Source organism: Plecotus auritus (assembly GCF_963455305.1).
Source record: "Plecotus auritus genome assembly, chromosome: 9".
NCBI lineage: Eukaryota > Metazoa > Chordata > Mammalia > Chiroptera > Vespertilionidae > Plecotus > Plecotus auritus.
This window is the reverse complement of record NC_137783.1, coordinates 149659547-149676029: the sequence shown is the minus strand read 5'-3', so window position 1 is coordinate 149676029 and position 16483 is coordinate 149659547. Positions and strand designations below refer to the sequence as shown.

Sequence of the window (16483 nt, the reverse complement as noted above, 5' to 3'; positions counted from 1 at the left end):
ACACACATTGCTTAGTTCTCCCTGCTAGCTACATCCTCCTATTATCCCCATTTTCCAGATGAGAAAACTGAGGCACCATTAAGTTGAAGAGCCAAGATTTGAACTCAGGCACTTTGAACCTGGACACTTAGCCCTTTGCTCTCTGTTGTCCACAAATAACTGTTTTGTAAACTGTCATGAACATCTTTTCAGTCAATTGACACATTTCTTCAACTTAATTGTCAGTGGTTGTGACTTATTTTTCTTTTACAAAGGTCATGCTGGTGAACATCCTTGAAGCTACATTTTTGTTCAGTGCCCAGAAGAGGATTTCCTGGGTTAAATCATTCCCTGGAATGTATAGGAATAGATGTTTTCTGGATTAATTCTAGCTTTGGAACTGAAGCATACTAACTCCAAAAGAGCTCCATAATAGGAAAACAGACATTTTAGCATATACTGTATAGAATTGCCTAACAGCAGTCCCATCCTTGAAAAGAGTTAATTTCTAAAATATATAGGGTGTCCCCCAAAAATACACACACTTTGAATAATTATAAAGGCAGTGTTTATTAAAATACATTTCATTTTTTTTCAAATGTATACACACTTTGCCAGTAGCTATTATAGCTATCGGCTGTTAAAGCGTGTATACATTCTTGGGGGACACCCTGTATAAATGATAAGAACCTCTGCAATGTGCAAGCTACTAGCCACACTCCCGTGTTGCCTGTCGGGTCCAATCTCCTGACCCAGTCCCCAAGCTAGGGCTGGGTTGCTGGGACCCTGACCAGTATCTGAGTGGCTTGCACTGACTCTGCATCCCTTAGCAATCATTTCCACAGCCTGATTTTTAAAAAATGGATAATCATTTTAAGAATTTATTTGGGAAGTGCTTCTAGTGCTTTGAGCTGAGGGAGATGAGCCTCCCCTGCATCTATGCACAGCCAATTTCCCTCCCGAAAGGCCACCCTGATTTAGCTTCCTCTCGGGTGAGCACAGCTCAGGGCGGGCCTGCTGCGGCAAGGTGCGGCCGAGGGGCACTTACTTGGGCGGCTTCTCCACGGTGCGGTAAGAATTGAAGGACTGCAGCTGGTTCTGGACCCCGCTCAGGGAGTTGGCCAGCTGCCGGTCATTGAGGGTCACGATCGTTTGCTCGATCCACTGCAGCAGCTCTGAGGCCAGGGACTCATACTTCTCCACCAGGCGCTCGGCCTCCATGGCGTGGTCCAGCACCTGCGAGACAGTGACGGGGGGTCCTGTCCATGGGTCCTGGCCCAGTCCTGCAGCTCCACCCCGCCCCTGCTTGAGGGGAGTAAGACCCCGAGGCCAGGCCTTCTCTGGCCTTTACACCTACTGCCCTGCGGTGGACAGTACCTTCCCAATTCTTTTGCCTTCCACAGCCAGGGCCTTCATCTTGGAGAAATAGTGATAGTAAGTAGCCACATAGGTAATGATGGATTTCTCATCTGGCTGGTCCACATTCACATCTGGGAAAAAAGAGCACTCGGGTCAGGCAGGGATGAGAAACCTGCCTCCCAGAAGGATCCCTGCAACGTGAATCTCTTACCCCAACCCCAGGGCCCTCCCGGCCCTCCAAGGTTGACATCTTGCCAGCTCCCTTCATAGCAAAATGACAAATAAACCATATGAATTAAAAGGGCATGAAAAGGTAACTTTTTTTTTTCCCTTTTAGAAAGAAGCAGAGTATAAAACTCAGAAATCCAAGGAGGCTTTTACCAGCATTCCCGATGTGGAGACCAAATTTAGCTGTTGGAGGAAGCAAGACAAGGAAAGAAATAGTATTCCCACTTGGGGATGGATCATGGACTTATGGGCTCAGAAGATGTGTAAGAAGTCAGAATACTCAGGGGCAGCAAGACAGAGGTATGAATGAAGCTCCCCGGAACCCAGGTTGTTCAGGGGAAGGGCCCATGAGCCCCAGCAGCAGGGTGAGAGGCCAGTTCTCATGGCCATCTCTGGGCACAATCAAGGCTGTATCTGACCTCAATGCCAAAGTTCAGCTGTGGGTCCCCGGAAGTAAGTGTCCATCAGGCCAAATCAGCCAACACCACAAGGGCCAAGGCTGACTCTGACTTGAAAGCCTTGGGTTCTCTTAATTAGGCTGTATCCTTCCTAAAGGGAAGACCGGGGGGCCGGAAGCCCTCCAGATCACCTCCGAAAACCCTGAGAAGGTAGGAGCCGCTGAAATCATCGCAGAAAGTTATAGGATACTCGGCTTTACGTAGATGTTCTTTGTCCTAGCTGCGCTTCTCAAATGCTCTACAAGGAACCTTGTACCTGGCCTACTTTCATCACTAGTTAGCTGATGTTTGTCACTCCGGGTAAGAGGGCATACGCCTTTACGCCTACTGCCCCGCGGTGGACAGTACCTTCCCAATTCCATGGCCAGAGCCTTCATCTTGGAGAAACAGTGACAGTAAGTAGCCATATAGGTATTGATTGAAGGGGGGATGGGAAAAAAGGCAGAAAATAACCAAGACTCAAATCTGCCCGGTGACCTTAAGAGGGAGTGTCTCCCGCAGGAAGTCACTGGGCCCCTCCCTCCTTCCCTTTTCTGGCTGCACCAAGACTGCTCTCTGCTCTCAGAGAGGGGGCTGAGGACCGGGAAACCGGCTCTGGAGGCCCGCTGCCTGACTGTGAATCTCAGCTCCACCGGCCATCTGACCTTGGGAAAGTTACTTCACCTTTACAGGCCCCGGCTTCCCTTCCATTAGCGGAGGATAATAATGACACTGATTGCAAAGGGCGCGCTGTGCGGGTTACATGAATGAAAGTGTGTCAAGTGCGGTGCCAGGTACAAAATAAGAGCCCAGTGGCCATTCCCAGTCTCATCAACGTTAAGATCAGAACCACAGGGGCCAATCAGCAGGGTCAGCTGACCATAAGCCCAGTGCTTGCCGAGCCCTCCAGGTCACGTGGCTTAACTTAGAACCCTACGATTTTGGAATAAGAAGGGCCCTTAGAGACCACCTAGACCCGTCTTCTCATTTTGAAGACGAGGAACCTGAGCCACTGAGCCAAGTGACTGGCTCCGGGCCACAGAGCTGCTCCTTGGTGAGGCTGGGACTAGCCTCGTGCCTCGGCTATTTCTGGCACAGGACTGCCTTTCTTCCCACAGCTTTCACATGTTTAAAATGGGGATATAATTTTACACCGTTGCATTCACCCTGTTAGAGTGTATTCCTCAGTGGTGGTTTTTAGCACATTCACAAGGTTGTGCAGCCATCGCCACCATCTAATTCCAGAACACTGCCATCGCTCCCCAAAGAAGCCCCATCTGTCTCTATGGCACGGCATCGTGTTCACACAGCTCTGCCCACCTTCAGGATCCAGAAGCTTGGTCAGTCCCAGCTCCTTCTCGGCCAGGTTGAAGGCGTTCTGTAGGTTGTAGTGTGCGTTACACTTCTTCAGGGACTCGAAATCCAGCAGGTCTGGCCTGGGATGGAAGGAATATAGAAATATCAAAAACACCTAAGATCCTAAAGAGGAAAAGCAAAGCCACCTCTTTCTTTAGCCTAAGTCACTAAGTCCACTGTGTCCAGAACCAGGCACCCCTGACCCACACTCACTGCTCCTACGCCCCTGGCTTCCCAGCACAAGCCTTCTTTGCAACACTGCGCCCCCACATCCTGGCTCTTCTCCCAGCGTTCATTCCTCACAATGGCTGTAGAGCTCATCTCATTGCTCCATCAACATGGGTGCGTGCCCCTGGGTCAGTAACCCACCCACCCAGCAGCTCCGACAGGCCCGCTGACCCCCTCTCCTCACCGGTGTTTATGCACAATGGCGTTGAAGGCCAGCCCATCTCTCCAACTGGTGGTGAAGTTGTGCACGTTGACATTGGGATACCTACAAACAGAGACGAGGGAAAACTGGTTCAAGCTCTGGTTCGAGACTCAAGGTTCCTGGGGCCCACCCTTCCTTTATCGCCCGGCCTCAGCGCCTCCACCCCTCCAAGGCCACGCTCCCTGGGCAGCCTCACCCAGCGGTCTTCATCTGGCACCACAGCAGCAAGGCATCCTTGGCTGACTTCTTCTCCTTGTTGTCTTCTGTTTCCACACTGATGTCTTGGATCTAAGAGGGAAGGAAGGGAGACCTTGACTCCCTGGACAGGGGCTCCTGGAGTTATCGGAGATGCTGAAAGGCATGCGGCAGAAAACTGCTCTCTAGACTCCTGTACTAGGGGTGTAGAGACGGAGCCTGGGGGCCTTTCCTCCTGGGCTACTGACCACAGAGCACGGGTCAAAGGGCTCTGCAGCAGCAGAGTGGGGTAGGAAGTCAGAACAGTGGAAGCGCCTTGAATGAAAGGTGCTGGTTCCTGCAGGTGGGGATCTTCAGGTGGGCGAGTAAACATGTGCGGAGAGCTGGGTTTCGGAGGCGAAGCGGACAGAGCCCTGCTTAGGGCTGGGAGGAGCAGAGGAGGCCACCTCCGGGGAGACCAGGAGCGTGTGGTGGCACCAGGACACTGACTGGCTATGCTCGGAGCATAGGGAGTAGGGTGGCTGTTCTTTGCAGGGAGGTAAGCAGAGTCAGAGGCAGAGGAATGGGCCAGTGACCAGACCCAAGATGTAGTTCCCATACTCTCTATGGTGGAGAACCAGTTTGTAAAACTTCCAGTCCCTCGTGGACCAACATGTGGTTCTACTGCCCATGCCCAGGACACAGACCAGGCCTCAGGGAACTTGCCACACCAGTCTCTGCCCTGGTTAATGAGGAGAGCCCCCTGACGGCTATACAAGGTCCTGCCCCCTCCACTGTACACTGATCACACCCTGGACAGGCAGGGATCACTCGCGGTGCAGCACGGAGGTGCAGAGCACACGCGCAGTGGCACTGCGCCCGGGTACCTGGAACCGAAGGATGATCGTCCAGACCAGCCCGAGGGTCAGACGGTGGTTTCCGTCCACAATGTCATGGGAGCCCATGTTTTCCAAGTGCACTTTCTGCTCCTTCAGGAACTGCAGGGCCTTGTCCACGTTCTCCAGGCAGTGGATCCGCATGCGGCCCTTCGTGGGCTTCGGCTGTCGAGGGACAGGGGACACAAAGGCATGGGACTGTGGGCCTCCTCCTCCTTCCCTCCTGCCTCCCCGGGGCCCTGCTTTGCACACCTTCCCCAGGACCTCCCTCAGGAACACAGGGACTGCCTCAGGGCTGGGCCCAAGTTCACGGAGCCAAAGCTGAGGTTGCAGATGAGGCTTGGGCCAGATTAAGATTCCCAAGGGAATTAATTGCACGCCGAGTGGGTGGGAAAAGAAATGTTTTCAATGGGGCCACTGTTCCTGTCTCCATGAAGCAATGCTCCTGGTTAATCCACGCAGCAAAGCCTCAGAATGAACCCGTGCTCTGTACCGGGCAGCTACGGCTCTCCTCCGCTTTGAGGTGTCACTCTCCTCTCTAGGGGAGACCCCTGCCGACCGTCCCCTGGACCACCGTTTCTCCGGCTCCCTCCTCCCTGGTGACCACAGCTCACCAGTGTCTCTCCCGAGAGCACCTCGAGGAGCCTCAGGAGGTTACGTCCATCCCGGAGGTCGCTGTACAGGTCGCCCACCCGGCACGTCACCCGGGCCAGGTGCGAGTTCACCCACTTGGTGAAGGTTTTCTTCTGCACGGCTTCTCGCTCATCTGTGGTGGCAACATGAGGTCATTTCTGTACTTCACATACAGTTGTTTCTAATCACCAGTTGGTGGAGTTGTGGGGTTGTGGGGTGAGAGGCAGGAAGTGAGGTCTGGGGACGGGGAGGAGGGAAGGAAGATGGCCAAAAGGAAAATAACTTAAAAAGCAGGGAAATAAAGAAACTGGAATGAGCTCACTCCAGTAAGCTAAAGGACAAAAACGAGGGCAAGATACACGCTTTGAGAAGAAAGGATGAAAGAAATTAGAAGCTGCGAAACATGGAAGAAAGGGCTGGGACAGCCATGGGCAAACTACGGCCCGCGGGCTGGATCCGGCCCGTTCGGCTGTTCTATCCGGCCCGCGGAGCCAAAAGAGCGGAGGGTTCTCTTGCTCTCCCCTCCGCTCCTTTACTTTGAATTTATATTAGTTCACACAAACACTCCATCCATGCTTTTGTTCCGGCCCTCCGGTCCAGTTTAAGAACCCATTGTGGCCCTCGAGTCAAAAAGTTTGCCCACCCCTGGGCTGGGATCTGGGATCAGGGCGCGGCCATGTAACAGTAGCGCAACTGTTACTTCCTCTATCAGAGCCTCACTTTCCTCATCTATAAAACGGACATAACACTTTCTACGTCAGCAGGTCACTGTGTTGGTTAAACGGGCCAGGTGTGTGAGATGCCTGGATGAGTTTGTGTTCTACAGGTGCCACCCAAGGCCAAGGGCAGTGCACGGCTGCTCTCTTCGGGCGGTGGGCTAAGGGGAGGGTGCGGACGTACAGCGGCGGCTCTTGCAAGTGGCTACGAGAAGGATGTGACATTACAGAGGCTGCAGGCTGCCAGAGCCAGCTTGCTCTCCTGGGATAATGTAACGACAGGTTTTCCTGAGGTGGGTTCATTCAATGGGCTGCAAGGGATGTGCTCCCGGAACACCAACGTTCCAACACTGAGGAGAAAAATAAGACCTTGAGGTTGGGAGCAGGGAGGAGAGCGAGCCCAAGAAACATGGGGTATGTGTGGGGCGGAGTCAGGCAGAGTCAAGTGCCAATTATCTCGAAAAATGAGGAAATGTCCTGTTGCCTGGTCCACGGGGAGGGGCGCTGCTGAGGGGATGCTCTTAGGTCCCACCAAAAAATGCAAATTAAAAATGCCATCGATGACAACGTGAGGGAAGAAGCTCAGGCCACTGGACGCTGCTCGATCACTGAGACTTCTGTCAGTTCTCCCCAGGGGAGCCCAGTGCAAGGATCCAGCCCAAGCGGCCAGGACCTGAAGAGTCACTTTTGTTTCCCTCTCAGCACCAGCATCTCAGAAACCGAAAAGACTCATCCCTTAATCTCACATTCCTCCGTACCTCACCCACAAAACACACGGCACACCCATGTCTCGTCCTGTCTTTCTTACCTCCAACCCCTGCACCTGGGCCAACCTCGGGGTTCTAACAGCTGCCCGGGACAGCTCGCGCTCTGCAGCACTGCGGAACCAAGGGTGCTTTGGGGCCTCCGTTCAGGGTCTACCGACCGAGCCAGGGATTTCCTGGACCACCTGCCATTCCTGGATCCAGGGGGCTGTCCTTGCCGGGCACACGGGGGTGAGGCCCTTTTGGCACACAGACAGAACGAACAGGGAAGACGCGGAAACAGCGGCGGCCGGGAGAAGAATGTGCAAAGCCGAGCACCAGAGACAAAGTGGAACTTCATAAAGCGTCCACGACGTCCACAGACAACCCCCAACCAAACTCAGCGACTTCCAGAAACACACGGAAATACTGGTGCCAGACGGACACACGCCTGCTCAGACTTATACCTAAGCCTGCCCGCACCAACTCCCTTTGACACACTGCCCAGTTCCCACACACACTGCCTCCTCACACCCTCAGACCCACTCGGAGACTCAGGGCAACACTGACAAGCCTGGTTCCCAGGCCTCCTGGCTCACTCCCCTTTTCTCCTTCCCCGAATATCCCAGCAGGCCTTCGCCTTCAAACCCACTGCAAGTGAATGTCTCAGCGAGACCTCGCGGGAGGCCTCCCTGTTTGCCGAAAAGGACGCTGCTTTTCTCCGCCTCGCCTGCCGCCTCCGTGGTCACTGCATGCACTGGGGGACACGGGCTGCGCCGCACTCAGCGGGGCCTTGCGGTCACACCCACTCACGCGCTCACAGTCCCTTCCAGTGAGTGGGTCGCAGCCTTTCCCCCTGCTGTCAGCATCCACATATTTTCTGGCCACTTGTAATTATTGCCCTGGCATACTGTCTCCCAACACAAACGCCTGAGTCACAGCCAACGTTCCACCCCGTGTTCCTCACTCTGGCTCCTCTCCCACGCCCCCAGGACCCCCTCTGCTCCCCTGGGCCCGAGGAGCTCACCTTGAAGCTGTTTGAAGCGTCCTTCCAGCACGCTGGCATACTGAGCCGGGTTGATGAAGGCAGCTGGCGAGAGCAGGAGGCCCCTGGGGTTCTGAGACCCTTCCACCGCCTCATAGTAAAACTCACCAGCCCCGTTCAGGCTGTGCCCCTGCACCCTGCTCACTCCGTTCCCATTCATGGTGCCTGCTGCCTTCTACACAGCTGGGGGCCCAGAGTCCATGCCCTGCCCGCACAGGGGCAGGGGAGCAGGTTCAGCCGCCCTGTAGCCGGGGATCCCCAGAGGCTGGGGTCCTGGGTGGTGGTGAAGGGTCCAAAGATGGTAGAAGTTCAAGGAGTTAGAAAAAGGAGTTACAGGATGTCTGGGCTCCCGAACTCCCAGACAAGTAGCAGGGCACACCTGGCTGCGGCGAGAGGAGACAGAGGCAGCTCCAGACAAACAGGTTGGACAGTGCCGGGGGAGGGGTGGAGGCGGAGCTCGCCGGCTGGGGCAGGGCCAGGCCCTGTGGGGCGGAGGCGGGAACTGCCAGCCTCTTAGCGACCTGCCCATCAGGCCCTGAGTTGCCTAAGAGTCCAGAAAAGCCAAGTGAGGATTCCCCAACGCAAAGTCCTGCTTCCCAGAGGTTCTCAGTCGTGACAAGGATGGCCCCTCTCTGGGTGACTTTGGGAGGTCCCCCTTCAGGACATGGGCTTTGGTTCCCAGCTCAGAGAGCAGAGAAAGAGAAATTCCTTACACTCCTGTACCTGTGAAATCCGTGTTCTTCTCCCCCTTGTCATCATTGCCTCCAGCCCCACCCCTTCCTGACACTGGGCCCCTAAGCCCCCAGCCAGGCCACCCCAGGCCCCCAGTACACCCACTGCTGAGCAATCTTCCAGATTCCCTTCTGACCTGTCTCTGGGCTCCAGCTCCTTCCCTTACAGCCCACCCTTGCCTCTCCCATCTGCATGCATTCAGCATCTGTTTGGCACCTATTAATGCGAGGTACAGAGCAAAGCAAAGCTCCTAAGGAGAGGCCTCTTCGGAGAGCCAGAGGCAGCATGGGGCACACAGACATCGCACCAGTCCTGGTATCACGTGGCATACGCATCAGACATCGCGACAGTTCTAGAGGCCATGTGCAGCCAGAGGCAGGGCACCAGGGAAACTTCCCCCCAAAGAGGCGACATTCTCCACAACCCATGTCTCTGTCTTCTCCCATCCAGCCTGAAGACCCAACCAGGACAGAGAAGCCCAGGAGGAAATGCTAAGAGGTCCCCAGAAGCTATGCCACCACGTGGAGGTCATCACACTGGTGCTGGGCTGGCTGAAAGAATTGCCTGGAGAGCTTAAAAACTCTGGTATCTGGACCGTATGTCTGAAGATTCTCCTCCAAGTGTCCAGGAAGGGAATTGGCAATCGGTGCTTGTGAAAACGGCCCTGCGTGGATTCTGTGAAAAGCGTGGCCAGGTTTGGGAACCACCCCCTTCAGTGTCTCCCTTCTTCCAGGAAGCCACCCCACCCACGCTGGGAGCACCACCGCTCAGGAGGGAGTAGGTGGGACCTCTCCCACTGCACTTGGCTGGGAGGCCAGTAAGTCAGTGGAAAAGACAAGGTGGGATGGAGGAGGGTAGTCTGATGGGGTGGGTAGTCTTGGGGTGTGTGGGTGACTCAGCCCCACAAGGACCAGGCCATCCGCTAGGAGTGTCAGGTGGCAGCTGCACTCTTGTTGCCATGGCAACTCCTCCCAGGGAACGCAGGGAGGCCCGTCCAACGGGTTTGTTTGAGTTTGGAGGAGCTGAAGGGGAAAGCCCAGGCCGCAGGGGAGGGCAGGGGCCAGGCAGAGAGCAAACCAGGGGAGGGTAGAGGGCACCTGCTTCAGGGAATAGGTAGATGAAATAATGGGAGGAACAGGCGGCAGGTGGAAGGAACAGGTGGGGAGGGAGAGGAGAGGATAATGGACTGGGTGTGGCGGGGGGAGGACAGGTGTGAGAGATGACAGTGGAAGTCAATGAAGACACAAGGGGATGAAAGGTAAAGGAGAGGGGGGTGGAAGCAAACAGCAAGACTAAGTGCAATAGAGTTAAGGACCTGACTCAGGGACAGAGGCCAAGAAGTCAGGTGAGTGCAGAGGGGAACACAGCTAAGTCCCAGAGTCAACAGGACCGCTCTCTGCTGGGGTCAGGGAAGCTGGGGAATGTTCTGGATTGCCTGACGTTTGTTCTGAAGGCTGGAGTTGGGGACCAGGGTCTTGATAGGGTGATCGGGATTTGCCACTTCCGTGCAGCAACTTAGAAAGACTGCCTTCCCATGAAGTTAAAGGACTCCTCATGACAAGCTTCTGTCCTCAGCATCTCCCTGGGCCCTCCCCTGATCTCACCTGCCAGGGCCTTAATCCGAGACCTCTCAAAGAGGCGGGCGGAGCTGCTGTCATTGTCCCAGTCCGAGTCAGGCAGGTCCCAGCGATTGTTGATGTCGCTGTACTGGCCCTGGATCTCCAAACTGTCGAAGTCTGTGGGTGACAGGGTGCTGCTCATGGTGGTGGGTGGCCGGCCTTCTGCTCCTGCAAGGGGGAATATGGCTGATGAGGGGCATCTTGGGGCCACTGAGCCCACCACTCACCATGTTCTTCTCTCCTCCTGCCCAAGATCTGCTCGCTCTCCTGATGGCCAAAGATTGTGGTTGGTCTCTCTGTCAATGGAAATGAGCCCCCGGTGCAGAGGGAAAGCCCTCCTGGTGGGGGACAGGATGCAATGGAATGAGGCAGGAAGGCAACAGTGTCTCAGAGCGAAGCAGTGGGCAGGGAGGGCTCCGGGGCCTCGGGCCAGAGAGGGAGGGACAGTGGACAGAGCCGGGGCTGAAAGTGGCGATGCCTTCAGCATGGTTCAGGACAGCAGTGCGTAAACAGGGTAATGCAGGAAGCAGGCGTGGGGCCCCTGGAGCAATAATGAGCATAGACCAGAGTTCTTTTATTCCCAGGTCTCACAAATTGTTCTGAGTCCCTCCTCTACATAAGACCGTCGCCTATGCCCTGCAGGTGGTTTGAGATGAAAAGACGGAGATCCTGCTCTCGAGCTAAGACGCATCTATGATGCACCAGAAAGAGTGATGCACTGATGGTGCCCAGGAATTCAAAAGACACAGTACGGTTCTCTCCCTTTTTTCTCCTAAAAATTTTGTGACAGGGAATATGTACTAGGTACTTGATAAATGTCAGCTGTGATACATGCATCACCCCATCATAACCCATGGGTCCATTATCATCCCCATTTCATAGATGAAGAAGTTGCATCATGAAAGTTAAGTCACGGTTCAAGGTCACAGCTGGAAGGAGCAGAGCTGGGTTTTGAAGTGAGTTTCTTTTGTGACTTTGGAGGACAAGCTCTTTTTTTTTAATATATTTTATTGATTTTTTTACAGAGAGGAAGGGAGAGGGATAGAGAGTTAGAAACATCGATGAGAGAGAAACATCGATCAGCTGCCTCCTGCACACCCCCCATTGGGGATGTGCCCGCAACCAAGGTACATGCCCTTGACTGGAATCAAACCTGGGACCCTTCAGTCCACAGGCCAACGCTCTATCCACTGAACCAAACTGGTCAGGGCAACAAGCTCTTAATCACAACATTTGCATGTTGCTCGAACTTCCTGGAGCCCTTCTGAGCTCCCCGGGAGCTATTAGCACACATCGCTCCCTTCTAGGGCCCAGGTTGGGAAAATCAGGACCAGTATGCTTGCCAGAGCTACTTACCACTCTACGTTATGCAAACTCTCTCCTTCTCAAAACTAATAAATGAGCTTCAGATTAGCTGCTAGGGAATTTTAAAAAACCTCTACTGTCCAAAGTTCCTGTGTAATTCAGCATTCAGCAGCCATCCAAGGGAATGGAGGGCCTGGCTGGATCTGTAACTTTATCTGAACCCCAAATTCTGCATTACTCATTTTCCTAGTACCTCTCAAATACAAAGATATATTTTAATCCTTAGCAGCACTTCCTAGGGCAGCCGTGGGCAAACTACGGCCCGCGGGCCGGATCCGGCCCGTTCGGCTGGTCTATCCGGCCCGCGGAGCCGAAAGAGCGGAGGGTTCTCTTGCTCTCCCCTCCACTCCTTCACCAGCAGCAGTGCTAACATGGCAACATCGGGAAACATGGTTGCAGCTCCTTCTTCTGAGTGGGCGGATTTATATCCGCCCATTCAGTAGAAGGAACAACCTCTCAATCTTCCAGAGGCTCCTTGTAATGCCCGCAGACGCGTCCCCCGACATCACCCTGGGAATGCGTAGACACGTTATCGTGGTGATGTAGGGAGACACGCCCCTGGAGAGCACAGTATCAGAGCATTAGCTAAAAAGGAGATCAACAACACTGTTCCCACTGAAGTTGATGTTTTAAAGACCAAAAACCTTTCAACCCAGTCTACATTGCCATCTACATCTACGACCCGGGCATAATTTGGAAGTTGCACTAAAGAAAACGTTTAATTTACTGTTTACACATTTTGTTCTTCTCTATTTGTTTTAGTTTTAAATTATTTTATTATATTTAAGTTTAATTTGAAAGGCTTTTGTACCTTTCCTTTGTTAGGCAATTTTATTTTGCCTTTGCCATCTTCAACATAAGGTATGTTATTGTGCTATGATTCCTCCATTTTTTGAAGTTTCAAATTATAATAATTAGTGTTTACATTCTTCTTAAAATGTTTGAAATGAATAAAACTATTGAAATAAATAAAAAAAAAAGACCGTACCCTTTTATGTAATGATGTTTACTTTGAATTTATATTAGTTCACACAAACACTCCATCCATGCTTTTGTTCCGGCCCTCCGGTCCAGTTTAAGAACCCATTGTGGCCCTCGAGTCAAAAAGTTTGCCCACCCCTGTCCTAGGGTCAGGGCTGTGATCTTGGCAGTTTCTGGTTCTGGAGAGGAGGTACAGAGAATTTCGTGTGTGTGTGTGTGTGTGTGTGTGTGTATGTGTGTGTGTGTGTGTTTCTTGTGTGGTTTTGGGGAGGAAGAAGGGATGGGCGTTGACATGTGAGTGGGTAGGGAGGTGTGTTCCCATGGGCACACAAAGGCAGAACTTGGCTTCTGTCATTAACTGGTTCCATGAAGCTGAACCTGACCCACGTGAAGGTCAGGACTGTCTGCCCCTCCCCTTTCTCCCAAAGAGCAAACACGCCCAAGGACTTCCCTAGGAGGAGCACTGATGAGGTGGGAAGGAGCTAAGGTCTGAGGTTCCTAGATTTGGGCTTTCACTCCTATAATAGGAGAAGCTTAATTTCACTAGGCCTCCTCTCTCATTTCAAGTCCATCATTTCCCCTAACAGATTCTTCGAATTTGCTCTGTAAATATTTACATAAAAATAAACTCTAGGTCAGAGTTGAGTCACCCTGAGCAAAGAGTGGCCTGGGCCAGGCATGACCTGAGCTGGACAGTCACCTCTCAGCTGGACAGGGAAGCAGCCTAAGCCCCAGGACCATTTCGATTCCATTCTTCTCAGCCCTTGCCCAGCAGCCATGCTCACGCTTAGCTTTGGGATGGACATTGCTAGCACTTACACTCTCCCTGCATACACCTCCCCTCGAAAACTCCTACATACATGCCCCCCGGCTTTCTGTTTCCGTGACCCCTTTTCCTTTGACCGGGACTCACAAACCCACCAAAGCCAGTCCCCCAGCGTGTGGCCAGTAAACTGTTTTATAAATAACTGATTTTGGATTCCTCTAGGTGGGCCTGCATTTTCCATTTCTCTCTAGGCCCCACCATTCCCTTTTGTCTCCTTCCCAGCCACACCGTGTGTTTTTATTGTCTGCCTGACCCCTGAAGGCCTGTGAGGATTCCAAACCCTGCTTTACACCTTTGTACTCCACGAAGAGCAGAAACTGAAAGAAGTGGACTGCCTGCCCTGGTCTCCAAACTACTGTGTGTCCCTGGGGCACCCATCAGCTGACAAGAACCTAAAGATGGACTGCTTTGGCTTCCTTTTGGTGACCCAACTTGGTCCTCCCAAGGAATCCTACTGGGGCCCAGCCACAGCATCCAGACTTCCCAGCAAGGGCTGGCTGTCATAGCCTCTATGTGGAATCTTATCATTTGGGGGAGACAAGTATGGAGTTGGAACCTCCCCTTTTCCCAAATAAAAATTCAGTCACTTGAATGGTCCTTTGGCCAAATCAAATTTTGACATATATGTTTTGTGTCCTGAGTTTCTGGAGATGTCGCCATATAGCAGTGGTCGGCAAACTCATTAGTCAACAGAGCCAAATATCAACAGTACAACGATTGAAATTTCTTTTGAGAGCCAAATTTTTTAAACTTAAACTTCTTCTAACGCCACTTCTTCAAAATAGACTCGCCCAGGCCGTGGTATTTTGTGGAAGAGCCACACTCAAGGGGCCAAAGAGCCGCAGGTGGCTCGCGAGCCGCGGTTTGCCGACCACTGCCAGATAGAAAAGGAGCAGAGCCCAGCTGGTGTGGCTCAGTGGTTGAACATCAACCTGTGAACCAGGAGGTCATAGTTGATTCCTGGTCAGGTCACATGTCCGGGTTGAGGGCTCGATGCCCAGTAGGGGGCGTGCAGGAGGTAACGTGCAGGAGAAAGATAGTCATCCCTCTATCTTTCTCTTCCTCTCTCTGAAATCAATAAAAACACATAAAAAAAAAGAAAAAAGGAAAAGGAACCGATATGGCACTGGTGTCTATAGGTCACAGCTCCTCAGGCCCCCATGCTGGAACTCCAAGGAGTTTATTCCGTAGACTTGCATGTGAAAACACTGCTCTCTGCTGATTCTGAGGCCCTGTCTCCCTGTTTCTGAGTTTGGGTTTTCAAGCATTTGGGCTCTGCAGTCCCTGGACTTCGGGAGAATATGCTGTGTTCTCTGCCTGTGTTCCCCGCCGCCATCTCCGAGCCCTACAGTTTTCTATTCGAGTGTCTTCTCCACTGGTCCTGCTCTGGTTTCTTTTCACTGAGTGATCATTCCTTGCCTATGATCTGGGTCTCCGTGCTCACATTTCCTTAGTCTTCCTGCCCCCCAGCCCATGACCCCCTGTCTCTCTCTGCCCTGGAGACTGGTCAACCTTCTCCTCCACCGTGGATTCCTGAACTCTGGAGAGAGGGTGGTACAGCAGCTAATCCCGATTACGGTGCACCAGCACTTTATTCTTAGCCACTGACCTCGAGGCCAGACCCAAGTAGCTTACATTGTTCATGCTACAATAAAGCCAACTTCTGCCAGCTGCAAGCTGGGGGTCCTGCTAGATCCCAAATGCTTCTGGACTGCTCAGCCGGTGCCGAAGGATCCTCCCGGGCAGCTGCTCCTCCCCCCGCCCCCCCTCTCCGTTTTAGCTGGCATTCAAAGCTAGAAAGCCTATCCCTGGGGCTAGGGCCTGCCTCATTCCCTAATTCCTCCTCTCACCACATCCTCCTCCTGATTAATTCTTTACCTCCCTCGGAGTCGATCACTCCCCGCTCTGTGCTCCCACAGCACTTCAGCTGGCTGCTATTATTGCACTTATCATGTTGTATTACAGTTAGTTGTTTATGTGTCTCTCTGCTGCTCCACTTTTAACACAATGAGGACAAGGGCTATGTTTTCCAAGCCCAGTACAATAGATATTTAATAAAAGATATAGCGAATGAATAGGCCATACTTCTGTTCTTTCTTTCTTTTTTTTTGGCCATTGAATTAATGTCTTTCTTAAAATTAGAGAAAAGCTCAAGGAAAGAATGAGACGGGATCAGAGAAGCCCCTCTGCTGGAGGTCTGTCAGGGTTGAGCTCTACTGTTCAGGACCACGGATTCTCAAACGTGCATGAATCACAACTGGGGGGGGCGGGGGGAGGGGCGGACGGGAAGGGGAAGACTATGAAAACAGATCACTGGACCTGCCCCTAGAATTTCGGATATAGTAGGTCTGGGGTGGGGCTTGGCAATCTGCATTTCTACCCTGTTCCCAGATGACATTAAAGCTCCTGGTCTGGGGACCACACGTTGAGGGCCCCGTTGTCCAAAGACAAGGAGCAGTTAGAGTTGGTTAGAGGAGCCAGGAGGGCTGAGAAGACACAACGTTCAGGGGTAAGTGTGACCTGAGGTTAGCTCCCCATGCTCAACCCAAATATAACTTCCCCTCAGAAACCTCAAGACCCACAAAGAGCCCGAAGCCTCAGGCAATGAGAGGAAAATGAAGACGGATTGAGCCCTGGATCTAATGAGACCAACCGAGCTGATGTCCCGACACAGGCGAGTCACCGATGTGCAGAGGAGGATATGGCTAGAGACGCTGTAGGGAGGTGAGCTGAACACATGACAGCAGGATGAATAATGGATTAGAAGAAATGGGACTTTGGCAAAGTAAAGATCTTATTGGACTCAAAGTGTGAGAGGACCAGCACAGAGCGAAAAGGAAAGAGACATCACAAATAAATCAGGGCAAAAGGAAGATGTACTCCGGGCACCAGAGGACCTGGGGGAGAAACAGAATCCCCCCTGTTTTCTCTTCAGGCCGCGTTCCTGATGAAGCAAGCAGAGGA

The 16483-nt window shown here is 52.7% G+C and overlaps 1 protein-coding gene across 3 annotated transcripts in view; it reads right to left on the bottom strand.

The window, feature by feature from the left end:
- Positions 1–16483, bottom strand: part of SPTBN2 (spectrin beta, non-erythrocytic 2) — a 38874-nt gene that overhangs the window by 20312 nt on the left and 2079 nt on the right. For all 3 annotated transcript variants that reach the window (XM_080687660.1, XM_080687661.1, XM_080687662.1), the window contains exons 2-9: positions 10333–10515; positions 5474–5625; positions 4851–5024; positions 3986–4077; positions 3772–3852; positions 3324–3439; positions 1357–1469; positions 1028–1215 (exon numbers count right to left, since the gene is read on the bottom strand). In XM_080687660.1, coding sequence (XP_080543786.1) covers positions 1028–1215; positions 1357–1469; positions 3324–3439; positions 3772–3852; positions 3986–4077; positions 4851–5024; positions 5474–5625; positions 10333–10489 — 1073 coding nt within the window. In that variant the 5' untranslated portion in view covers positions 10490–10515. The remainder of the gene's footprint in view (positions 1–1027; positions 1216–1356; positions 1470–3323; positions 3440–3771; positions 3853–3985; positions 4078–4850; positions 5025–5473; positions 5626–10332; positions 10516–16483) is intronic.